This window comes from Lontra canadensis, unplaced genomic scaffold (genome assembly GCF_010015895.1).
Source record: "Lontra canadensis isolate GAN:19392208 unplaced genomic scaffold, GSC_riverotter_1.0 scaffold16, whole genome shotgun sequence".
NCBI classification, from domain to species: domain Eukaryota; kingdom Metazoa; phylum Chordata; class Mammalia; order Carnivora; family Mustelidae; genus Lontra; species Lontra canadensis.
The window spans coordinates 21838488-21865167 of NW_022631010.1; the positions used below are offsets into that span (position 1 = coordinate 21838488).

The following is a 26680-nucleotide window of genomic DNA, read 5'->3' on the forward strand; positions in this document are numbered from 1 at the left end:
TCCTTTCAAAATGGGACTGATAATTAGTAAACTGAAATTTGATTAATGTTGGATTAAGAGGTTCTGATGTCTCGCTGCAATGTGTTATTTCAGTCTGTGGGCACTGGAAGAGACTGTCCTTAGGAAACTTGCTTCTTTCCCCTTTCCCAAAATGGGAAGATTAATTTAAAACCCTGATTTTTTTTTTTTTTAAGAATTCAGTTTCATTCAACAGTTTGTAATGTAGGATTCAGTTTTTTCCTCACTTTTTTGTTTCTCACTTTGAAGCTGGAGCCAATGAATTAACTATTTGAGAGAGAACAAAATAAACTAGAAATAAAAGTCTTCCTCCAAAAATGCCAAGGGTGAGCCCTTCCTGATTATGGCAGAGTAACCTGGCCTGGATAAATCATTCAGACAGTCTCAGCTCTTACTAGATTCAAGTACAGAATTTTGAAAATTATGATGAACTTGTCTGAAAACAAAGGACCTGTTGGGTGTAAACATAGAAGCTTGTGAAAATGTCCACGAGATGATATCTGAAGGAAAAATTTTAAATTAATACTGCAATGCGCTCTTTAAAGTTCAGGTTATGGCTACCTCTTTCTGTTTCGCCAGGATTATAAAAAGGACTGTTAATTTTCAGAAGTTTTCTGTGCTCCGTGGCCAAAAAGACCCCATGTTTCTTCCTCACCTTGTTTTTAAATTCATAATCTTGTTTGCCTACTACCGAAGAGTGTGGGAGAATCAGGAATAATGGGCTCCCTTTGAAGCTGTGTCATTCCCAAACTAACCATCTGAATGCTAAAGAAATATTGTCATTTATGGAATGACCTTTTGCTCTTTGAATATTCAGACATGAACAAATGTTAAATGCCTAGAAATTGTAGCAGCACTATGAAAAAAGGTACGTAGGGTCAGCAAATACCCTCTTGCATGCTTTTGACATGATGACCATTTCCACTTTTCTAACAGCTTTCTAATAGCAAAATGTATTTGGGAACAACAGTGGAATTTGTGTCATCATGACCAAATGATTACGGTGCAAACCGGAGATTCTTCTGGGGCCCAGCAGGCTTCTGGTCCCTATGGAAACGAAACCTCAGATATTGTCCTCCACTCAGCTGGAGGACAGAGCGAGGGAGGCTTTTGTGCTTGGTGAGATTTCTTCCACAACCTTCCAGCACCAGACCCTAGTGCTTCCTCCCTACTCTTTTCTAATTGAGATGCAAATTAATCTCTCTGGCTGATTACACTTCCCTTAAAGCTACTGACAAATGCAGCTGTAACCAGAGTTTGTGGACTTTCCAACAAGTGACTTCAGCTGTCAGTATTTGCATGTGCAGCCAGGGCCCAGCCTGCTCCAGGTCTCAGACATGCGGAAAGCTTCCCTTAGGCATTGCAGGCGTTTTATTTACGTGTATAAAATTTACATACAATTAAGAATGAAAAAAAAAAAAACAAAACCCAACAACCCCACAACTACATCCCTAGGATTTGGAAATCTACTCTGACACCAACATTAGTTAAGGCCTTTCCAGAGGCTTCTTTCTTCCTGGGACTGAAGGGGCACGCCTCTTCTGGGAGCCCATGGCTTTCCTGGAAACATATGTTTCCTTCTCACTTCCTTCCTGTCTGTAAGTTTTCTGACTTGAACACTCTTTGAATCTAAACTGTCTCTCAAAAACCAACTAAATAAATTTATCACTGTAGGAAACCAAGGTAACTGAATAGCCTTTACTTTTCACGGTTCTCAGGAAGATTCCATTAATTTTGAGACCAACTATAAAGTCACCATTCTAATTGTCAGGATTTCCACATGATGTCCTTCAATACCTTTTTAGGGTGGTGATGAATGGATTATTATTTTGAATGCAATGGAATACAAAATATGCACAAAACACTGTCATTCACTAAAAAGAAAAATACACATGGAATCCAGTTTTTCAGTAAAAATTCTAAAACTTTTCTCTTGAATACTATCATGTATGTATTTTTGCCAATATGGTTTGCTCAAAAACTAGTTACTGAGTACCTGCTATGTGCCAGGTGCTCTTCTGAGTGTTGGGGATATGGATGTAAATTAAACATGCAGAAGTGGAATAAAAGGGATTTTGATATCTATATAAACCTACACAGATACATATTCTCTTTGTAGAGCCATATTTCTTGGATAAATGAGGTTTTCAATTTTGAAAAAATTCAGTTTTGTAAAATAATGATTTGCTTTTGTCTCTGTTTACCAATTTTTTTTTTCTTTTATCAAATCAATCTCTCTCCCTCCCTCTCTTTCTTCACACACAGAGTCATAATGTACCAGGAGGTATATGAGACAGGGATATCAACCAAATGGAGACAAGGCCCCTGTTGGGCAGCTCTTAGTATAATCAAAAGACAGAAGAGGATAGAGGGAGGCCCTGTCAGGCAGAGAGAGTGTCAGAGGCCTAGATGGCTGTTGCGGGGCGGGGGGGAGGGAATTAGTGATCTGTGCCATAGGAGAGACACAACGGGAGTGTCTGGGGTCAGCAGAGCTCACCATACCCTTAGGTCCTGCCGTAGGAAGGAGCACAGGTCTGTGAAGAACTGGCTCTGAGATATTGTGACCCCACAGCCATGGACCCGAGAGGGGCAGAGCAGAAAGTTATTTCCCTAATCACACTGCCACCAGCCTGGTTTCTGCACAGATTGTGAGATTCACGTTAACTTTTCTGCAAGGGATGGTCTTTTGTCTCATAGTGATAATTCACGTTATAGCAAAGAAGTGCAAAATGGCTTCTTGGTCCCCCTTCTTGAAGACTTTCCCCACACCATGTGCTTCTTCCAGGCCCCATCAGGCACCAAGTTGGCAGACAGCCCCAACTACAGGGAGAAATGCCTTAACAAGGAGGAGTACATGCCACATGTCACGGAGGGAAGACAGTCTCCAACCTTTAACACCTGTGATGGGAAAAAAGAAGTACTTCCAGAGACCTAAGTCCACAGCTGTGTGGTTCCGGTTCTGACAACAGAGGTTTAAAACTCCAAGCTGGTGATGTAATAAAAATCAGGGTGACACTTACGGATTCCTCACCAAAGACTTAGCACTGTGCTATCTGCTTGGCCCATCCTGAAGAGAGAAACCAGCTGGGGTTGGGGGGTGCTGCCTGCCACCAGGCCTCAGCGCTGGGCCACATGTGGACCGGGTGAGCTATGGTGACAGGGGAGCACACAGCCTATAAGGAGGCTGATTGCTGCCAGCAAGAAAGGGGGCCCAGTGGGGTCAGAAGGTCTGATTCTTGAAGAGAAGTCAGAATCCTAAATTTCTGAAAATGTAAAATCTCCTGATTTTTCAATGAGGCTGACAAACTCAATCTTGGAGGCCAAGTGCAGTTCAAACAAAACCCATCTGGGGCCTGGATTCAGCCTGCAGGCAGCTGGTTTGTCGGCTCTGGTTTTTGAACATTGGCTTTAAGCTAAAAGCTGCTTCCTGGTTGCCTCTGTTTATTGGTCCCAGTTCTGTAGCATTGTCTCCTTTTTAAAAAACCCCCACGCTCCTGAAACAACAACTTCTTGTTTTAGTGGCTCACTGAGACCTCTAGGTGCGGTGGTCACGATCTATGTGGATATGGTCCAGGTTGGTCAGGGTCTCTCCTGCCAGTGTGGGCCCCGGAGCAGCGCCATGTTCACAATGCAGTCTGAGGCAGCAGGAGCAGAGGGCCCAGCCTTTGTTTCTGTGACCCGCACCTCAGGTGTCTCAGGCTGTGGTCTGAGAGAACCCTGGTAGGCTGCTGCATCACCTCTGAGGTCAAGTCTGTGCTTAACCAAAATCCTCAGATATTTTCTGGGGACTGCTGTCATGCCCCATCATCCCCATCCTGTACACACACAGCTGATCATCTAACAGGCGCATGGCATTAGTCTACCCTGCTAAATCTCACCTTGTTGGTTTAGGTCTCCAAGTCTCATCTATTGATGAAATCCTAGTTTCTTATTTTGCCTTGTGTCAATTGAGTTAACCCTCTTAGCTTTCTGACAAATGGTATTTTGATAAACATGTGTCTAGACCTCTGTAAGAGTTACTGATAAAAAAGTTGTTGCATGGCAGAAGGGTAGGGCAAAGTCGTGGTGCCCACGCAGTACCAGAGACACAAAGGCCCAGTCGACTGGCGGTCCATGAATTAATGCCTTGTATCTTTGGCCAGAGTAAAGTCACCCAACTCCTCGGGCCCAGATTTCTCTCTCCTATTTGCCAGATGACTGTGATACTTTATCTTGTGTTTTACTGAAATTAATATTTTATATTTAAAAGCTTTCTCTAGGGGCTGCTGGGTAGCTCAGTCTGTTAAGTGTCTGACTTTGGCAGGCGGGGTCATGATCCCTAGGATCAAGCCCCATGTCAAACTCCCTGCTCAGTGGGGAGTCTGCTTCTCCTTCTCCTCCCTGCTTATGCTCTATCTCTGTCTCTCTCAAATAAATAAAATCTTAAAATAAATAAATAAATAGCTTTCTCTACTCTCTGAAAATAGTAATTTTATCAAACACAATGAGTATATTTGGGGATATTTTCTTCTTTGTACACTCATTCTTTTCTGAAGGCTCAGAAGCTATTTAATAATCTAGTCTAACAATTTACAAGGGGTCCATGCAACATTTCAAAATTCATCCATATAGTCCTATTTGAAAATAAGGAAAATATTTTCCTGTTTTCAGTTCTGGGTGCATCCTTTATTTTACTTGATTTCTCAAAAAAAAAAAAATAGCTCTCATGGATATGAGACCATTGTTGGAAATTTGTTCTACAACGAGACATATACTGGCCTTAAAGGCTGGACCTTACTTTCAGGGCCCAGTTATTTTTTCCTTTTTTTCCCTTCTTACTGTGTTCTCAGTGATTTGAGTTTTCATTCAGACAATTTTCGGACACTTTTCTGACACTTTTCTGTCCCTTCCCCTATGAAGATGGAGGACAAGTGGGGTAAAGGTTAACATGGCAGGCTTCTGTCAGGGCAGCGTGGAGCTCCTGTTTCAGTATTGACGCACCTGTGTTAAATATGCACTCATTGGAACCCACGCTGGCACTTACACAGGCTGCTCTTCTGTGCTTCTCTCTCAGAGACAGTTTAAGCCTCACAATAAAAAAATACCTCTCATTTCTTATTTCCTTTTATAGTCTCAACCCACCCATGGGAATGCACCATTCCTTGATCTGAACCCTACTTTCTGAAACGTGCTTCCCAAGCATCAAGGTACAGGTCTACTTGCTCTTCTCCTGCACTTACATGAAATCTAGTAAAAAGTCATTACCTTCTGCAACATTCAAAGTCACAAATCTCATCTTTTAAACTGCTAAGGAATAGATCTAAAACAAGAGTTTCCCTCCTTTGCTTCCTCTGTCTTCTGAGAAGAGGATATTGTTTGCCTACCCAAAATTTCTCATACACTTGTTGCCTTTAGTAGAATGTATGGTGGAGCTGATACCGGGTGGTGCAAATCCCTGTCACAATGACATTTTGCCTTTGGGCCTGTTTAGAAGTGTGCCTTGGGAAAGCACATCCATGCCCTCCCATCTGGGGCATGACTCCATTCTGGTGGCGGCTATTAATTCTGGCCCCCTCCCATGCTTTTCCCATTCTCAAGCACTTCCATTCCACCCAGGAGTGTCATCTTTTTCTTGGAGCTGTTATCATCTGATATGTTTGCTTCTTTCCTTGAGGTAATTCAGTTCTAGGTCCTATCATCCTCAATGCTTTGGATGAAGACATGGGACTGCTAGAATCAGCTATGGATAAGACCCTTCAGGAAGGTGTGTCCTGCTTGACCACTCTGCTGAAGGTAACCCTTCATTTCTCTGCTCCTCGCTTTTCTGTGACACTGTTCTCTCCTTTTCCTCTGCCTCCCTTTCTACCTCCACCTCCTCCTCCTAAGCCTACTCCTCAAAAATGATGCTCCAGCAAGGTCTGTCCCTGACTGTCTTCTCACAACCCTCCATATCCCAGCAAATCTAGCAGGCCCCATGCTGAATTAGTCTACCAGTTTTACACAGGGATCCAATCCATCCCCCTGCCATTCCCATTCATTGCCTTAGATCAGGCCCTCCCCTTCTCTCAGAACTCCTCCCACTGCCCCTTTAATGCCTCCATCACCTCCATCCCCACCCCCACCGTGTGTGTGTGTGTGTGTGTGTGTGTGTGTGTGTGTGTGTGTATGCATCCTCTCTGCCATGTGGAAGCTTCTGTGGTTCTCAGATGTGATGTGCATTTTTAGAGCAAAATAGCAAATAGTGTCCCATCACTTGGAATATCTTATTCATATTTCCACTCGTTCTGCATGGCAAAATAAACTAGATGGCACTGTCTGACTCCTTTTCATATACTTTTCTTGAGCAGATAGAACCAAATGGAGGAAATTAAAGATCTTCCCAGGAAAATGAACCAAAGATCCTACCAGAAAAGTAAGAAACAGAATTGTTACAGCTTTAGGGAGAGAGGCCACTTCTGAAGGTGTATAAATTGAGACCAGAACTTAGCAACGGTATTAGGAAGTCAAGAGTCTAAGGGAGAAGCTAGAGTATTATCAACTATATCCATTAATTGAAAATGAAACTAAATTTCACTTAAGGAAGAGGTGCAAAATTAGTTTTCCTTAGGCAGCCCAGTTCTCTCCATCAAATGCTGATAGTTCCAGAGAGGAGAGATGGCAAATGCCACTGTGGCTATTGTTCTATAGAAGTGGACGTTGATTTTAAAAAGCCACCATCTGTTTGATTCAGGGTGAGCTCCTCCTAACAAGCGCGCTGCACATCACGTGGCAATCTTGTCCCTGAAACAAGTTAGCTGAGAAGGAGAATGAGAGAGCCCTGGTTCTGACGATCTGGGGAACTTCTACCAGCCGAGCATGGTTTGATTTTGGAATCTTTAGTTGGCTTGGGAACTGTAAACATAACATGTGGCAAGCTTCCCATTTACAACACTCTAGGCACGGGACTGGCCCCCTGATTGCCCACGAGGGATAGAAAAAGCAGATGGCAGGTGAGTTGGCCCTCGTCACTCAGAAGAGCAGCGGCCACTGAACAAGGGCTCCACTTGACAGATTTGATTTAGCCTGCTGAGGAAGTTACCAGAAAACCCAGGAAGGACAAAGGGGCTGGACTGAACTGTTACTGAGGGTGCTTTCCAAACACATCCCTACTGTGTTCACTTTTTTTTTTTTTTTTTGATCACGTATGACAATGGTATATTCTTCAGTCTTCTGTGAGCCTTCACCACACAGTTCCAACTGTTTGATCATTTAGCCAAGGGTACCCCAAACAAGAACTCCATTGATATTGATTCTAAGCTGGATTTACTGCTCAAAAAGATTGCAGAGAAGCAAATCCATTCTAACAATGTGCCCACTCCTCTGTTTCATAAGAAATGTTGTATTTTCTTGAACATTACTGAACAAACTTGATACGTTTACTGCTCACATTTTTACTCCGAGTTAAATACTGAATTGTAACTGACACTATTTTAGGGCACTGAAGTGTCGGTCATTAGGTGGGGAGGGCACAAGAGATGCAAACTACCTCCTTTGGCTCTTTTCTTCATTTGTCATCAGGCTCACTGGTTGGCTATCTATGGTCAATACAAAAAAACAAGCACTTCCTCTCTAAAGGACTGAAAAAAGGTTTGAACTAAACAATGTGTCCTTTGTTCATACAATAGTCATTCTGATACCTGAGTGACATTTGGATGTCATGAACAGTTTGGCAATGTTCTGTTTAACAACGTGACCTCAATATTAGAAAGAAAATGGGGACACAAGGTTGCCCATATAATGACTGGTGTTGACAAATAAATTTCCCATTCTTTGTCAGCATTCATTACTATACCTAATATCTCAGGGCAACAGGTAAGAGCAATGCTTTCTCAGAAGTGTGGTCTCTTATATGAATTGTGTCTTCTAGGGCCACGCATGCAAGCTGCTTCATTCCTTACTAGGTCTTGGTTCATATGCCAATAAAATGTTGCCAGGGGTATACTGTCAGGCTTTAGGAAAGGAAAGAAATCTAATAAATTGCATGGGGGAAAAGCTCATACTGGGGGTAGAGGGAGGGTTTGGAATGGGTTCCAGGGAGGGCTTCATGGGCATGTGACCTGAGCAGCTGCACAGTGCTCGCAATGGGTCCTGCTTGGTTTAATACTCTGCTGTTGCTCTCTTGAAGTTCTTAATAATTTTATCTTTGATCTTGTGTCTTGCACTTGAAGTCTGATGAGGTAATGGAGCATGCATAGAGGAAATGTACATAACATGTGCTCTGCTGATTCCTTGTATATAAGTCTTAAGCAGAGCCCCAGGAACATATCTCTACTGTGGTAGAGCCATAATGCCTGGAAGGTCAGAGAGACTCAGAGAGAGCACAAGGGTAAGACTGAGTAGGTGGGGAAGCAGACTATCCTGAAAGGCCATACTCTACCTGAACCAGAACTTGCTTTGAGCACAGAAGGAAAGCAGCATTGTCCTAAGAAAGAAGAATAACCAAGAAATCCTATATATCCTTACTTGTGTTACTTCCCTGTGTTAGCCAACAACTCACTCTGAAAATGATGACAGCGAAGGAGAGGGAAAAACAGGGGACTCAGTTCCTTTTCCTGTCAGTCCTTTCTTACTCAGTAAACTGAAGTAAGAGTGCTGGTACAATACGTATGTATGAAGAATAAGATAAAAATAGATAAGTTAGTTTGTGTGGTGTTTTCACTGTTAAGAACAGAATATACCCATGTATGAGTTACAAAATATGAGCTGTGTCATTGTGGTGATTCCATATATGAGTTAAATGCTTTTTATTTGTCTATTAAACAACATAAGGACTGATAAAACTAATGCTAATAACCTAAATTTTTAGTATTTCTTGACTTAAAGTAACAGTAGTAAGCAAATAAAAAACATCATGACAAGTTGAGAGAAAAAGCACAAAAGAATGGAAAAAGCTTCATACTGTAGCATGTTTAAAGGCACTTTCCTTGCTTTTTGAACAACGGGTCCCATATTTTCATTCTCTTCTGGGACCCCTTGGTCCTAATCCTGGTTTTAGATGTGACCAAAGTATTACTGATCTTCTTAGCCCTTGGGGGGACCTACAGAGGCTTGACATAGTTGCCCCTGGCATTAAGCAGCCTTGATGCTGGGCTAATTTTAGAACTTTCAAGGTGGGCCATGAGGTGTCAGGGTTGGGGAAGCTTGGCTTCCTCAGGAATCACCCAGAAAACTACCTCTGCTGGAAGCTTGGTCTTGTGTCTGTCTGTACCCTGATGGGCCTGACCATGCATTAAATGCTAAAAAGCCCAACTTTTCCACTTGAGGACACTCGGACTCCTGTGCTTGCTATGGTGCTGGCGGCCTGGAATGCCGTCCCAACTTCCTGGGGAGAGCTTCCCTATCATCCCTCCAACCTCGGCCTAGCTGCTTTCTCTGCAGAGAGCCTCTTCCCTGGCCCTGTTCTACCCACACCCTCTATTTAGTTGCTTTATACAACGTTATTCGTTTGTGTATACTCTCTGAAGTATAGGGCAAAAACCCTGTTTGCCTTGCTCCCTTGTGTATCCCAAGCTCCTGGTGCTTGGTCCACACTGTTTGTTTGCTAAATGAGAATGCAAGAAGACATCTGTGATTAGGATGTGTTAGGTTATTCAGTGTTTTTCAAAATTCAGATCTAAGGCTTATCTCAAGGAAGCAACAAATTCCAGACATCAGCTGCTACACAATCATTTAAAAAGTGTAAAAATTAGTAATTAGTAATGTTCTAAAGAACAAAAATTAAAAAAAAAAAACAACCCCAAAACCCCACTCTTCCTTTTTCTTTTTTTGCCCTACTTTTGTCAACTTTTCTTCTTATTATACTTCTGGTTTCTGGCCTATATGAGCACTTTTACAGGTAGAAATTAAATAATAGAGTAGTTCAGTGATTGCAAAGTTTTCCCTACTGATTACATCTTTATAAAAATTATAGATAGTATTTTATTTCTTGTTTTAAGTAATTTATTTGAACAGCATGCACTGAATCTTCTCAAGGTATACGATAAAAGAAAAATACTTAAATTTTTATAATATCAACATGATAGGTTTTGTTACTTTCCCTTTCTTAATTTCTATACCAAGTTGAACTCTGAGATGTCAACCTGGTTACTTCATGAGTCCTGGAGAATACAGTATTTACTCACCCACATTAGCATCAGTAGCCCTGGCTGGCATCCACAGCAGCCCAATGTGGTTTGTGGAAAAGTTTTCAAGTGATGCTGAATCTTATCCTTTGAACTTGTAACAATATTGTTTTCCCTGAACCTGATTATTCTGGTGCTATATTCATTCTTATTTGAGAAAGCAGTGTCGAACAAAATAACAAAGCATGTGCTTTGTAATGAGAAGTTTGATAAGTGGGGAAGGTGACGTGACAGAAATCACAATGGACTTCTAGAAAGCAGAATTCTCTCATTTGCAGATGATTTTTCCTTGCCTTGGTCCAACATACTTGACTGATGAGTGTCCAGCTCATCCTCGTTGACATGCAAACTGACAAGCCAACTGCTGAATAGGTCTTTCTCATTTCTGCCAAGAACCTCTTTCAAGCATTTGTGAAATAAAACCCCCATGCTGAAGGCTGAATTGACACCAGCTCTAAGAGTAAGTCTAGAGTGCTGCGGATATCACTTCGAAGAATGCCATCTCCCAAACATGCACCACCGGCCTAGACAAAGTGCGAGGGAGCACGCAGAAGGGAATAATGCTGCCCTGGCCCCCAGGGAGGGACCAGATGGGACCTAATAGCTCTTTTCTACTACTAATTTCTATGATAATTCCAAGTTGCCACATGGCATATGTATTTTTTTTAATCTAAAGACAGAATATCAGTCAATGCAGTGACGAGGATTTTAATGAAAGGTATTTTTCATGAACTGCATCTATTCACACATGAGATTTCTCACCCACCCTCACCCCCACCCTTCAGCAACACAACCCCTATGGTTGGAGTGGAAGAAGTATAGAGAGAGGTCGAACACAACATGTTTATACTCATTGTCGATACTAATTAGAAACAAAGAGATTCCAAGTTTCATTAGGAGGTCAGACGCCTTTTGTAGTAATTCTATGAAGTCACCTTAATTTCTTTTTCTTATAGTCAGACATTGTGCCTGGACTTAAAGATTAAAGTGTGCCAACTGATGTCTGAGAAAAAAATTACAAAGGTGAAATTTCTTCTGGTTTTAGAGAGAGGATCAAGAGTTGGTGAAGATTTGGGAAAAATTACAAAAAGACTTTTAGCCATTCTCACTGACAAGTTCCAGTGCAACTTCACTGAGGATGCCTTTCCCTGTCCCCCCAGCCAGATGCAATTGACCCCTCCTCTGACCTCCTAGGAGTCCATTTGAACTTCAGGTGGCACTTGTCCCACTCTTCAATTGATTAGAATCATTTCATTTGCTATTGGTTTTGGGTAGGTACTCTGGGTGACCTCACTACAGTTTCCTCAGCATCCCACCTTCTATACTTCAGAATGCAACCCAAAGGGATAGGCAGCAGGGAACCCGACCTCAGGCAAAACACTGAGAAGGTATGAGCCTCTCTTGACGGTCACAGACCATCTTAGCTCAGACTTATTTGGCTACAGCATGAAAATAAAGTCTTTTGGAGTTTGCTGAAGCACAATATTATTATATTTAATATAAATTAACAGATGGTATAAAGATCACACGATGTTATTTTCAACACGCACTGAAAAAACATTCTCTCTTCCCTCCTCAACCCAGTGAATACTCACCTCTCGTGACAAACTGCTGGAAATCAGGATTCTGGCATGGTTAATAGCTTACATGCTCAAAGCAAAAAGATACAAGCTCTGGTAGAGTGGGATGAGGCACTTCACGGCCCTGCTGGCATTGATGCATGTGGCACATATAAGGCTTGGCAGCAGCTTTCCACTCACTATGGCTCCATCAAACAGAGGCCCAAAAAACGGAACCTGTTGATTCAAAACAGAAAAACATTTACTTTTCCAATACCAGTAAAAGTCAAACCAAAGACACGAGAACAACTGGTTGATGTGTCAGACCTGTCATAACCACCCAGACTGTCACCCACAGAAGTGATGCTAACCTTAGCAGGGTACGGGTCGGGGGCGTTCAAATCAAGCAACACAGGTCTGCTCCACAATACTCCTCTACTTTGAACTCTTCAGCAAAACTTCTCATGACAATTATCACTAGGTTATTCTTTATTTCCCTTGTGTTGCCACTTACAGAAAAAGCATTATTCTTTCTAGGTGCCTACATTGTGTGGATTATGCACAATATACAGCCATGTCTCACTGTGCACCTCCTAGTCTTGCATCCTCCTAGCCTTGCATCCTTCTAAAACCAGTTTGGAATTGGCAATGTTTCTGCATGGATCGTGATGTGTACTGCCTCTTAAAGGAGATGATGACTATCATGTTAACAGCTATAAGATCCTACTTGTAGTCCTCATCCTTGAATCCTCCTTCCTCTGCTTCTAAGATAACTGTGTTATCCTCATTTCTTTCTACTTCCTTTTTAGAGGCTTGGCTTTCCTTCACTGGACCCACTTTTACTACCGGAGCAAGCCACAAAGTTCTGGTGCCTGTCCTTTCTCACTCTCACTCTCACTTTTTTTTTCTCCATTAGAAATTCATTGACTCCATTTATTAATATGGAGAATATCAGCTCCATGAGGTCAAGGACTAGGTCTGCCTTGTAACCCCTGTATTTATTTACTCTCTCACTTGTTTATTCATTTATTCAAAAATATTTATTATGTGAAAGACATTGTTCTAGTCACTGGGGACACAACAGTGAATAATGAAATTCCTTATTTCATTGACCTTACAATTTATTGGAGGTGTGAGAGAATAAACAGTATAAATACATAAAATATATATTAGGTAGAAAAGCACTAAGGTGAAAAATAAAAGCAAGGAAGAGCAATAGGACTCTTTCTGAGGGGAGAAGTCCTCCAATTTTAGAACATATGGCCAGAGAGGGCTTCAAAGAGAAGATAACATTTCAGTAAAAACTTGACAGGAATGAGGGCATGAACCTCATATTATGAGGACATCTGATGGAAGAGCATTCCATGCCAAGGAACAGCAAATACCTAGCCCTGTGGTGGGAGTGTAACTGCTATGGTTAGGAAACAGCAAGCAAGCCAGAAAGGCTGGAGCTGAGTGAGCAAGAAAAAGAACAGAAGGCAATAAAGTTGGGAAAGCTAATAAGAAGGGCCTTAAAGGATTCTGGATTTCTGCTCTGAGCAAGAAAAAAGCCTTCTGGAGGGTTTAGGGAAGTGGGAGATCTGATCTCACCTACATTTCAAAGGTATGTTCTGGCTATTTTGTTGGGAAAATTGCAAAAAGCAAGCATTATGGAAACCAGTTAGGGAGTTGGTGAATGATCCAGGCAAGAGATGACGATGGCTTGGATCAGAATGGTGGCAGAAGTGGTGAGACTTGGTAGGTGTCTGGATATAGTCTGAAGGCAGACTGGATTTGCTGAGGATTACTAATGAAGTGACTGAGAAAAAGAAGCATTAAGGTTGATGCCATAGTTTATGCCCAGCAACTAGAAGTTTGGAGCCAGCGTTTCCTGAAGTGAAGACTAAAAGGGAGGGTCACTAGTTCAATTTTAAATATGCTAAGTGTGAGATGCCTATTAGATATCAGTCTTGATGTATGGGGGTGGCAAATCAGGTGACAGATCAGGCTGGAAGTCAAGGCAGACGCTCCTGTTGGAGATTCATAAGAGTTACTTACAGATGGTGTTTACAGCCATGAGACTGGATGATCAGATGAGCAAGAAAAGAGGTTCAAGGACTAATCTTGTGCTCCTCCAATGTTTATAGAGGTTGGAGACATGAGGAAGAATTACCAAAGAAGACTAAGGAGGAGTTGCTGGAGATGGTGGAGAGAAACCCCCAATGAGATGGTGGAGAGAAACCTCGACTGTACCTGGCACACAACTGGAAAGCAAATACTGGCTTAATGGGTGAAATTATTGTTATTTTAAATAATTTATTTAATAAATGCAGGTCTCCAGCAAGGTCTTTTAATTTGTGTAAAAGGCTATTTATTTGTGGAATATCTCTTCTGTGGTTGGCACTGGGAGAGGGGCTGGAGATACAATGGTAAACAGAAGACTGTCTCTGCTCAAAGGAGTGGATGTGAGGAACTGGCATAAGAGATCTATTAACTAACATCCCTCAACAAAGATGTAAAAATCTCTTACAAATTTTTGGCAAATTAAATCTAGCAATATATTTAAAAGATACTGTATCTTGATCAAAACATATTTTGCATAAAAAACTAAGGTTGGTCTAACAATCATAAATCCACTAGTGCAATTTATTACATTAATAAAATAAAGAAGAAAAACCATATGGCCTTCTTGATAGATACAGAAAAAACACACATAAAATTCCACTCTCATTCGTGATTAAAAAAAATTCCCAGCAAACTGGGAATAGAAGAGAACTTCCTCAATTTGATGAACTCTTTAAGGAAAAAAAATTGTAACATAATTAACGGTGAAATAATAAATGTTTTCCACCTAAGATATGAAAAGGCAAGGATGTCTATGTCACCTTTTCTATTCAACATATCCTAATCATTACAATAAAGAAAATAAAAGAAAGGAAGTAAAAAGAGAGGAACATAAAGATTAGAAACAAGTTATTTTTATTTACAGATAACATGATTATGTACATGAGAAATCCAAAGGAATTTAACTAGAACTGGATTTTGAAAGGTCACAGGATACAATATACACTCCAAATCAATTACACTTCTGAATGTAAGCTATCACCAAATGGAAAATGACATTTACAAATACTGTTCATAATAGCATCAAAAACATCAAGTGCCTAGGAATAAATTTGACAAAGGATACACACACACACACACACACACACAACCAAACATGACCGAGGTAAATTAGAGACAACCTAAGAAATGGAAAGATATACAATGTTCATGGATAGGAAGTTTCCAGACTGTTAAGATATCAATTCTCCTGAAATGGAACAACAGATTCAGCACAAACCAAATAAAAATTCTACCAAGCTGTTCTTATAGATAAGATCATTCTAAATTTATATTAAAATGAAAAAACTTAAGTTAGCCAAGGCAATAAGATTTATATTACTTAATTTCAAGGGATACTATAAAACTACAGTAATTAATATATCATAATGTTGGTACCAGGACAGACAAATATATCAACAGAACAGAGCATAGGGTCCAAGAATAGATCCAGGTGATTTGCAATAAAGCAGCATATCAGTTTGATAGGGAAAGGAAAGTTTCAAAAAAGGCTCTGAAACAAGCAGATAGCCATTTTTAAAAGTGAACCTTGGCCTCTATCTCATACCACACACAAAAAATTTAGGTGGATTATAGATCAAAATAGTGAAGCTAAGGGGTGCTGGGTGGCTCAGTTGGTTAAGCACGTGCCTTTGGCTCAGGTCATGATCCCAAGTTTCTGAGATAGAGCCCCACATCAGACTCCCTGCTCCACGGGGAGTCTACTTCTCCCTCTCCCTCTGCCTGCCACTCCCCCTTCTTGTGCCCTCTCTCTCTTTCTATCCCTGTGTCAAATAAATAAATGAAATCTTAAACCTAAAAAACCTTAAAAAAAAAAATAGTAAACCTAAAACCACAAGGTTTCCAGAAGAAAACATATGAGAAAATCTTCACAATTTGGGGTCAGGAAAGGGTTTCTTAGGGTATAAAAGGCAACAGTCATAAAAGAAACAAAATTAATTGGACTTAATAAAAATGTAAAACGTTCTGCTCATAATGAAAGCGAAAAGGTAAGGCACACATATTCACCAAACTGGACATATCCTCAATGTCCATCAATAGGAGAATGAATGAAACAATTTGTGGTACGTTTAACCAACAGAAAATTCCACAGTAATGAAATGAACAAACCACAACTACATGTAACATCATGGGAATGACCCAAACGTTATGCTGAGTGAAGGAAACAAACACAAAGAAGTTCACACCATGTAGTTCCAGTCACAGAAAGTTCAAAAGCAGGTAAAACTAATCAACAGTGACAGACATCAGAACAGTAACCACCTTTTTTGGGGGGTTAGTGACTGGGAGGGAGTGTAAAGAGATTTCTGGCAGCTGGTAATATCCTATGTTTACATCTGGGAAGCATTAAATCATTTGCTTTGAAAACATCATCAAGCTGTACACTTAAATTTGTGCCCTTTTCTTGATTAATGTTATATTAAAAATATTTTTTTGAAAAAGAATATAAAAGATTTGAAAAACACAAAAAACTCATCCTAATGGATACATACAAAATATTTCACTCAACAATTGTAGAAGACACATTCTTTTCAAGCATGCCTAGAATATTTTTAAAAAATTGACCATATTTGGGGCATCTGGGTGGCTCAGTTGGTTAAGTGACTGCCTTTGGCTCAGGTCATGATCCCGGAGTCCCGGGAATGAGTTCCCCATCAGGCTCCCAGCTCCATGGGCAGTCTGCTTCTCCCTCTGACCTTCCCTCTCATGCTCCCTCTCACTCTGTCTCTCTCTCATAAATAAATAAATAAATAAATAATCAAATAAAATCTTAAAAACATAATGACCATATTCTAGGCCAAAGATCCACAAGTAGAGCCTTATGTGGCCTGATTCCAAGCCTGGTGACTTTTCTGTATAGCTTGTAAGCTGAGAATGGTTTTTACTTTTTTAAATGGTTGATAAAAATATTTTGTGACATATAATAATTATATGAAATTCAAAATCAGCCAAAAACCAAAGTATTGCTGGAACAGAGCCATAAACCTTCACTTACATACTGTTTATACCTGTTTTCACACAGAAAAGAACTGAGTAGCTGTGACAGACACTGTGTGGGCCACAAAGCCTAAAAGGTTTACTACCTGGTTCTTCACAGAAAAAGTTTGCTAAGCCCTATTCTAGGTCATAAAGCAAGTCTCTGAAAATTTCAAGGGGTTAAAAATCATACAATCTTAATTCTGTACCCAAAGAACTAATAAGTTAAAAATTTGCAACAAAAGGTAACTAGGACAAATCTCTAAGATTAGAAATCAAGAAAGATACTTCTAAATAACTCAGCAGTCAAAAAATATAATTATTTAAAAATATGTTAGGCTAAATAGTCATGAGAAGAGTGGATATTAGATGTTGAAGCAGACTGAGAGGGAATATGTGGGATTAAATGCTCTTTTTGGCAAGGAATAAAAGCCTCAACTTCATGAGACACACCTCCGTCTCAAGAAATATTTAAAATCCAAAAGAAAAATAAACTCAAAAGAAACAAGAAGGGAAAAAATAGTAAGGACAAAAGTAGGCTTTAATAAAATAGAAACAAATACACCATACAGACAACCAAGACCAAAAGTTGGTTCTTAGGAGAAAGGCTAATAAAATTAATAATCAGAACCTTAACTCAGCATTTCATCCCTGTTGAGCATGTGTGTTCACAACAAACTAAAGTTCCTGGATGACTCACAACTGGCCTCCCCTAGCATGATGACCAGAGCCTGAGATTTGTAAGATTTCCTCACCAGCTGCAAGTTAAGAGGCACACGTGGAGCTCCCATCACTAAAGGAAGCACATCTGAGAAGGAAGCACAAACCTAGAAAGTGCTGCCCAAATGTTTTTTTTCCTTATCAGGCCTGGGTGCAGGCCAGGACACTGTCACATCCAAGTTCTCTTGCCCAGACAGCATGAAAGCAGAGAAAGTTCTTTGCAGAGAGGGGATGGCACTGAAGTTCATGCTGCAACACTGCTTAGTGTGCCAACACAAGGAGGCGTCCAGCCATGGAAGCCAGCACAGAGGAGAATCCTTGGGACACAGAAAGCTAGCTGAAATCTCCACTTGATCTGTGGGAATTAATCTTTCACGGACTCAGTCAAGACATCTGGATGCTCCAAAGCAAGGCAACGGACAGCTGAGCTCCATTCAAGTTCCTCACAGATAACCTCCAGCTTCCAGAAACGGAACACTGCCACATACAGGTCTCCTGAGATCCAAGCTACACTGAAAGCAATAAATGCAGAGAACAGGTGGCTTGACTTACCCAGTTTGGCCAGTTATGCATCCCCTTTTAAAAACTGGGGTGGGGGGGGGCGTGTGTTCATAGCAAAGATATGACTAGGATTTCTGCACTCAGCTTTTTGGCATTACCTTTATCAAGCAAGAGGTAGGTGACAGCACAGAGATCCAGCATTCAAGTTTCTGCTGGACTCCATATGTGTGGCCACAAAGTGTACACAGATGTGAACAGAGAAGCACACACATGTAAACAGGATTTCATGAATAAGCATCCACATACTGAGGTGAAAGTGAAAATGAACACTTTTCTACTCTTAAAACAGGTTGAGACTGCTGAGATTCAAATTCTGGACTCGGTTTGGCTGCCAAGAAACCAAGTCCCCTTGGTAACTTACTACAGTTATGTACATGGATGTATCTGGAGCCCAGGAAAGATGAGGTATGCCCTACTCTCCTTACAGAGTGGCTGAAACATTCAAATGCTATGTTAATCCCTAAAGTGGGTTGCAAATACTATTGTCCTAATAAGAGACAAGGTAGGAAAACTATACAATATTGAGACAAGGGTAAAAACTTTAAGAGAAATATAAGATATACTTCTGAGAAAGAGAATATTTATTTCCGTATATTTTAATCTTCATATTGTACAGATACATTCTCTAAATAACAGAGGATCATTTGGGGGAAAAATAGATAAAGGACTCTAAAATTTTTCCTGACGATTTTGAAGTCTACATAGAATCTTTCTAGGTCAAAATGGAAGAGATTTCAGATTTTATCAGTTTTTTGTTTTTTTTTTTAAGATTTTACTTATTTATTTGACAGAGAGGGATATCACAAGTAGGTAGAGTGGCAGGCAGAGAGAGAGGGAGAAGCAGGCTCTCTGCTGAGCAGAGAGCTCGATGTGGTGCTTGATCCCAGGACCCTGAGATCATGATGTGAGCTGAAGGCAGATGCTTAACCCACTGAGCCACCCAGGCACCCCATGATTTTATCAGTCTAATAGTTAGATATTTGTCTGCTTTCATCAAAGCCCCGATAAGGGCTGTAAAGAAATACAGAGGTAAATTTGTCAGAACCCTTATACATAATAAGCAGTTTGTAGGGGAGATAAATTATGTATTCAAGAAGACAAAAAAAAAAAAAAAGAGAAGAGAAAAAAAAGCTTTGGTTCAGGTACAGATATAACATTCTGGAGCTGCAGAGAGTCCTCTGCTAGTGGAGAGAAGCCACAGAAGTCTTTGTATTGGAGGTGGGCATGACTGTGGATATCAGCAGAGACCTGTGGGAAGAAAGGGGCACTCCAAGCAGATGGTATAAAACAAGAAGGAAACAGTGAGGTGGCACTGGCTCTCTTTGCTAAAGCAGTGTTCCCACAATGTATTCCTTGAAGTGCCAATCTAGCCAAGCATTAGTTGGTGTTATATGCATTACAGGTAAATAAAGAGAAAGACTGTGGCTGGAACAAGGCAAAGGGCTGCACCCAGATGCTGAGGGACTTGCTTTGTATCACGGTGGGAAGTCAGAGACAGGGCCACTAAAGGGAGTAAAGCAGGAGAGGAGGCTGGACTACATAGTTGGGAGGACTGGAAAGCTCTGCCACAGGTATCTAGGGAAATGCCTGCAGCGTCATTCAGAGGCAAATGAAAAGACTGAAGAACAGCCATGGGGACTGAGCTGGCCAAAGCTGGCTTTCCATGGGATAGCCTGTCCTGACCAAGGACATTCCTCTGGAGAGGCTTGACTCATTCTTCCAAAGCCAGAATTGCCTTCATAAGGGATTCTCCATGAAGAATTGATCTGTACAAGACCTATGCAACCACAAAGCCCATGAGAGTGCTTAGAATTTAACACATTTTAATTTTATAAAATTTTAACAAAATTTTCAGTCTATGGACTCCTCAGTCTTTCCAGCAAATATTATAACTGCTATTTTTTTTTCCAGTGGAAAATTTATTGTACTTCAATGCAATTTTTAAACTGATTTACCTGTCACTAGTTTTGACATCTCAAGATTAACTTTATGGGTACAAATATACTCCTTCAGTTCATAAGTTCACACTACAGGATTGTGAACTTTCCAGAGGGAGAAACAGTAGCTGGTCCTGGAATTGTAGATGGCAGAGATAGAAAAGCCCTTAAAGATAATCTGTTTTGACCTTCCTATGCACAGATGTGGAAAGGGGAAGGCATGGCAGTGTCCTCTGGGAATGCACAGCTCCACAAGATCACCAGAGGGGCAATGTTCTTTGAGGAGGGACCAGATGGAAAAATGACTCATTGGACTTGGGCTAGTTCCTCAAAAAGTAAGTGAAAACACACTTAAACTCTAGTCTGCAGAACTTGGGGTAGACACAGGAAAAGAATTTCCAAATAGGGAGAAAGTCCCCTTAGGGAACAATCATGGCATCTCCACGAATGTCTTCTAAAGTAGGCTGATGGATTAACTGGGCCTATCAGGGATTCTCCTTTGATGGCTTTGGAGTCTATAATTCTTAGTAACTGAGATGAAAGTAATATACATAATTAATTGATCTATTTTGGAATTAATTAATAGGCTGTGTTAAGCAAGAGTAACAAATGACTCATAGAACAAGGGGCTGAAGAGCCCAGGAATATTTGATTTTTGATGATGAGCCCCATAGCTGTGGCTACTGTTAGTAATCTCCCTCTGCTAGGCCAGGTTCTGAGCTCAGTGCTCACAAGCCAGTATGGAATTCCCACAATTCCATGAGGCTGATGCTTTATCTTTATTTTACAGAGAAAAATGTGGTTAGACTGGCTGCCTTTCTGAGCTTATCAAGGTCAGAGTCCTCACCTGGGGACATGGAAGCACTCAGCTCCCCCGGTCTTCCTCTTTGTCCCCCTTCCCCCACTCTGGCCACAGTAGGCATCTTTTCTCAGTTTTATGAAGCTCATTCCCTCTGTAAGGACTTTGCTCTTGCTGTCCTCTTTGCTTGATGCTCCTTGAAGGCTGCCTCTCCTGCTCCATTTGGGGTCACCTCCTGGAGAGTGTAAATATCACTCCCTGGGGGAGCTTTCTCTGCCCACCTATTAATGTACCTCTTCATCCCTGATCATTTTCCTTGTTCTGAAGTCAGCTCTGTCTGGTATTGATACAGTTAGTCCAGCTTTCTATTTACCTGTGTTACTGTAGGATCTTTTTCCATCCCTTTACTTTTAACCTGTGCCTTTATAACGTAAAGTAGGTTCCTTGTAGACAACACAGAGTTTTTTTTAATCCACTGACAGTTTTTTCTTTTAATTGGTATATTTAGACTGTTGACATGTAAGGTGATGATTGATATAGTTCAATTACTACCCACCAGGTCTGTTCGCGTATTTCACTTGTTCCTCTTGTCACTGTCTATTCTTTTTCTGCCTTCACAGAGAGAATCCTAAGCAGGCTGTGCACCCAGCACAGAGCCCGACGTGGGGCTCGATTTCACAACCCTGGGATCATGACCTGAGCCGAAACCAAGAGCTGGACACTTAACTGACCAAACTACCCAGGTTCCCCTTGTCTTCTCTGATTTTAATTGAGCCTTTTATATAATTTCAGTTTTTTTTTGTTGCTTAGCATCTCCATGATAACTTTTTTGTTTTTTTTTAACTTTTTGGGGGGGGTGATTGTTCTTGAGTTTGACATATACATTTGTAACTACTCCAAATCCTCGTTCGAATAGCACTATTCTGCTCCACAGGTAATACAAGTACCCATAATAGAGTATTGCCAATTCTTTCCTTCCGTCCTCATACCATTGCTGTCATTCATTACTCATCCAATCATTGAATACATGATTGCTATTATTATTTGGAAAAAACTGCTATCTGCTAGATCAATTAGGAATAAGAAAAATAGAAGATCTCATTTATCTACATTTATTTCTATCTAAAGCACTTCTTTTTAAAAGTAGATCTATATTTCTGATTTATATAATTTTCCTTCTCTCTGATGAATTTATTTCAACATTTCTTGCAAGGCAGGTCTACTGGTCACAAATTTCCCAAGTTTTGTTTGTCTGAGAATTTTTTCACTTTTGAAGGATACAGAATACTATGTTGATGGGTTTCTTTTTCTCAACACTTTATTTTCAGCCACTTGCTTCTTGCTTTTATGATTTCTGAAGTCTACTCTAATATTTACCCTTGCTCCTCTATAGTTATTTTTAAACTAGTTTCTTTCAAGATTTTTCCTTTGTTTTTGATTTTTGGTATGTCTGAGTCTGTTTGGGCTGGTATAACAACAAGTCATACCCTGGGTGGCTTGTAACAACAGAAATTTATTTCTCACAGTCCTGGAGGCTGGAAAGTCTAAGATTAAGATGTCAAGAGACTTGGTGTCTGGTGATAGCCTGCTTCCTGGTTCATAGACGGCTGTCTCTGCGTCCTCACATGGAGGAAGTGGTAAGAGGTGGTCCAGGGTCTCTTTTATAATTAATTCCATTCCTAAGGGCTTTACTCTGATGACCTAATCACGTCCCCAAAGCCCTATCTCCAAATACCATCACACTAGGGGTAGGTTTCAAAAAATGAATTCTGGGGGCAGGGGCACAAACATTCAGTTTCTAACACATAGTTTGAATATGATATATCTAAGTATAGGTATTTTAGTATCTATCCTACTTGGTATTTTCTATGCTTCCTGGAGTCATAGTTTGGAATCTGTCATTAATTTGAAAAATTCTTATGTATATTAAAATTATATATTAAAATACATTACATACTTAATTATAATTTCAAATGTTTTTTCTATTCCTTTCTTTTCCTCTTGGACTAGGTGTATACCTTTTACCATTGTCTCACAGGTCTTAAATGTTTCTGTTCAGGCTATATTTTTAAAAGATTTTATTTATTTATTTGAGAGAGAAAGAGAGAGAGAGAGCACAAGTGGAGGGGTGGGGAGAGGGAGAAGCAGGGTCATCGCTGAGCAAGGATCCTGATGTGGGGCTTGATCCCAGGACTCTGGGATCATGACCTGAGCCAAAGGCAGAGACTTGATGGGCTGAGCCACCCAGACACCCCAGTTCAGGTTTTTTCATCCTTTTTTTCCTTGTGTATTTCAGTTTCAAGGTTTCTACTGACTTATCTTCAAGCTCACAGTTTCTTTCCTCAGTTATCCAGTTGATTGATTAGCCTATCACAGGCATTCTTCATTTCTGTTACAGTGTTTTTTATTTCTAGCATTTACTTTAAATTCTTGGAGTTTGCATCTCTCTGCTACATTAGTCACCTCTTCTTGCATGCTGTCTATTTTTTCTATTATAACCCTTAACATACTAATCATAGTTATTTTAAAATTCCTGGTCTGATAATTTCAAAATCTGTCAAATCTGAGTCTGATTCTGATGTTTGTTTTGTCTCTTCAAACTGGCTTTTTTTTTTTTTTTGACTTTTAGTATGCCTTGCAGTTTTTTGTTGAAAGCTGAATATCCTATATCATGTAAAAGGAACTGAAGTAAATAGGCCTTTACTGTGAGGCTTTGTGTGTGTCTTTCTCGGAGTTAAGCTGTGCTTATTGTCTGTCGAAGTTGTCAATGATCATGTGAAAGGCTAAAATCTCCTTGGATGTTCCTGTTTTTGTCTCCCTGTTGTCCCTCTTAAATAAGGCCTTAGATGTGCAGTTCTTTCAGTTGTTGCTATACAAAAGTCTTTTGATGTTGTGATAAGGTATGGGGGAGAAGTGTTCCACAGACCTATGATCAGACCTCAGTCTTTTAGTGAGCCTGGATCTCTGGGCTATGACCTTCACAAGTGCTCCTCAGTTTTGTTTTTTTGTGTCCTCCCCACTTTCCCCTTAGGTGAGACAGCAAAGTGAGAGGGAACTCGAGTTGGGTGCTTCCTTTCCCCCAGCTTGGCTTGGTTCTGGTAAAACTCCAGCAGGTAAAAGCTCTGGTAAAACACTTCCTCTTGAGGATAGGCCTGGTTAAGAAGAACAGAACACTCCAGGTGTATTTCAAAATGACTTCTTTCCCCTTCCTCTGCTGAAGCATAAGGGTTCCCCCCCACTCCAATCCTCACTGTGAGAAAGTGGTAGGGCTCCCAGAGGGAAAACCCAGAGAAGGGTGGGGGTCTCCCAAAGACCAGGCCCATCTTGACTCTAATTCACAAATCTGTGTACATGGAGCCTCCAGCAATTGGTCAACTACAGTTGACATTTTCCTACTCTGTTATTGATTTCCAAGGGGTTTCTGTTCCTGGGTTTCTGCAATGGCAAGTTATGATTCTCTGCATCTGCCTGTCTCTCTGATTTGGGGAACAGTGTTTTCCTTGTGACTTTAATTCTTTGATGGCTCAAAGAAAAGCTGTTGGTTTTCAGTTTGTTTAGCTTTTTTCATGTCGTTAGGATGAGGGTGATGACTTCCAAGCTCCCTACATGCTGGACTGGAAACTAGAATCTCCCCTACCTGAATTAAAGAAGTTTCCTTCTTGCCCATCCTATCACTGTGTTTTATCTTTTTTTTTTTTTTTAAAGATTTTATTTATTTGACAGAGAGAGATCATAAGTAGGCAGAGGAGGAGGCAGAGAGAGGGGTAAGCTGACTCCCTGCTGAGCAGAGAGAGCCGGATGTGGGCCTCGATCCCAGGACCCTGAGATCATGACCTGAGCTGAAGGCAGAGCCACCCAGGTGCCCATCTGTTTTATCTTCTTTATAACACCAAAGCCCCTATCTGAAAGTCTCTAGTCAACCATTTACCTAGTTATTTACTGGCTGTCTCCCTTACTAAAACTGAGATTCCAGGATCATGAGACCACCGGCCCTTGACACAGTATCTGGCACGAAAGAGCCTCAATAGATACATTGCCTGAATGAGTGAGAAAAGACCTCCAGCTTCTGAGGCTCTGACCACTGGACATTAACCAAATCTGTTGAGCCCCTGAACATTCTAGAATGAGATCTGCTGTGACTATCTTTTTGCTTCATGGAGATGCTCAAAAGGCCAGGATGAAAGGGTGACAGTATGGTCCTAGGGTCCTGAACAGACTTCTGATGCTATATGTCTTCTTCTTCTTCTTCTGTTTGGTGGGATTGAGAAAAGGCTCCACAGGCAAAACACAGACATGTAAAAACTGCAAAGATTGACTAAACCTATTTTGAGATCAGCACCTAGAGCACAGATTAATAGTCACACTTGAGGAGACTCAGAAAAGAGCAAAGAAGGATGAAACTGTTAGTTTTACTAATTATGAAAAATAATGAGTGTCTCCCTCTTACGACAGTACTCTTGGGGTTGGAGGTGGGGGGAGTGGGCACCTTAATTCCAAAGAGGAAAATCAAGGAGCTCTTCAGTCTAAAATTATTCAGAGTTGTCTAGTCCAGGCAATAATGACAACCAACAAATAAGGAAAAAAAGAATAGCCCTTTCTTCCTATTTTTGGCAACACTACACTTAGGACAATTTAAAATACATTCCTTAAAACAATAAGTACACTTCTTCCTATGACTTACGCTAGAAGCAGTTCATAATCAGTGAGATGCAGCTGTGATGGAAGTACACATGAAGAAAACCACACAACAAAACCCCACAACAACAAACAAAAAACTAATGGATATCAAGGGCAGTACAGAAAATACACGCTTGAGGAGAAATTCTCGAATTCTGGGGGCACTGGGCCTTGTTGCTTTGTCGCAGAGGAGTTCTGTGCACTTCTGACACCCTGATGGAACAATCAGGAGAACCCACCCCATCTCTTGGCCCAGAGGCCCCTCCTACTGAGGTAGCTCAGAGATGGAGGACAAGAATGGTCTTGATTTTTGACACAAAGCAGGCTCTACCGTTTGCCACTCAGCATGCATTTACACAGGCTGGCTCTGGCTGCTGAGGGAGGGACGTTAAGGCAAAGGAGAGAAAGATGTATATATCAAAGGCCAACTGAAAGAAAGGTAAAACAATGTCAAATTTTGAGGTAAATCAATGGAGAGAGAATTCTCAATAGCCAAATTGTTGTAAAGGATAAAATAGGCGCTAGGAGTTAATAATAGGCTATAGATTTTTTCCATCTGTATTGGGGCTTATCTTATAAATAAATGTGCTTTATTATTCTTTGGCAACTGCTTGTGGGTGATCAGATAGTCTTTCAAAAACTGGGCAAAAGAAATAATATAAATCCCTTGTATCCAGGGAATTCCTCTAATTAGGAATGGCAACGAATTAGAGAAGAAATTTGTTTTTGATATAACATCTGCAAATGACAAATGCCTTTCACAGAGTTCTCAACGTCATTCCTTTACTAAAAGAACTTCAAGAACAATAATAATAAATTCCCCAAACAACATATTGTAATAATAGATTTAATAACCTATTTTTGGGGTGCCTGGCTAGCTCAGTCAGTAGAATATGTGATGCTTGATTTCAGGGTTGTAAGCTCAAGCCCCATGTAAAATGTAGAGATTACTTAAAAAAATAATGTCTTTTAGTAAATTCTGGCTGTTCAGCATTTTCAATTATCTTTTAGAATAAATGATTCTTCACATACTCAAAAGTTAACAATTTACTTTCCCTGAGAATTTCCCAGAATATTTTAAAGGATATGCTTTATCTCAGGAAGGTTATTTGGTTGGGGTTGAGATAAATATTTAAGAAAATTGCATAGAGGAAATAAAAAAGAAATTTCCATAACCATGCTGCAGTCAAA

At 40.5% G+C, this 26680-nt stretch overlaps 1 protein-coding gene across 9 annotated transcripts in view; it reads right to left on the bottom strand.

Annotated features, from left to right (window-relative positions):
• Window positions 1–26680, bottom strand: part of RALGAPA2 (Ral GTPase activating protein catalytic subunit alpha 2) — a 311877-nt gene that overhangs the window by 68302 nt on the left and 216895 nt on the right. For 8 of the 9 annotated variants that reach the window (XM_032859300.1, XM_032859299.1, XM_032859298.1 and 5 more), the window contains one exon: window positions 11826–11953. In XM_032859300.1, coding sequence (XP_032715191.1) covers window positions 11826–11953 — 128 coding nt within the window. Of the gene's footprint in view, window positions 1–11630; window positions 11954–26680 lie in introns of those variants that run through there. The other variant, XM_032859301.1, reaches the window with a different exon arrangement.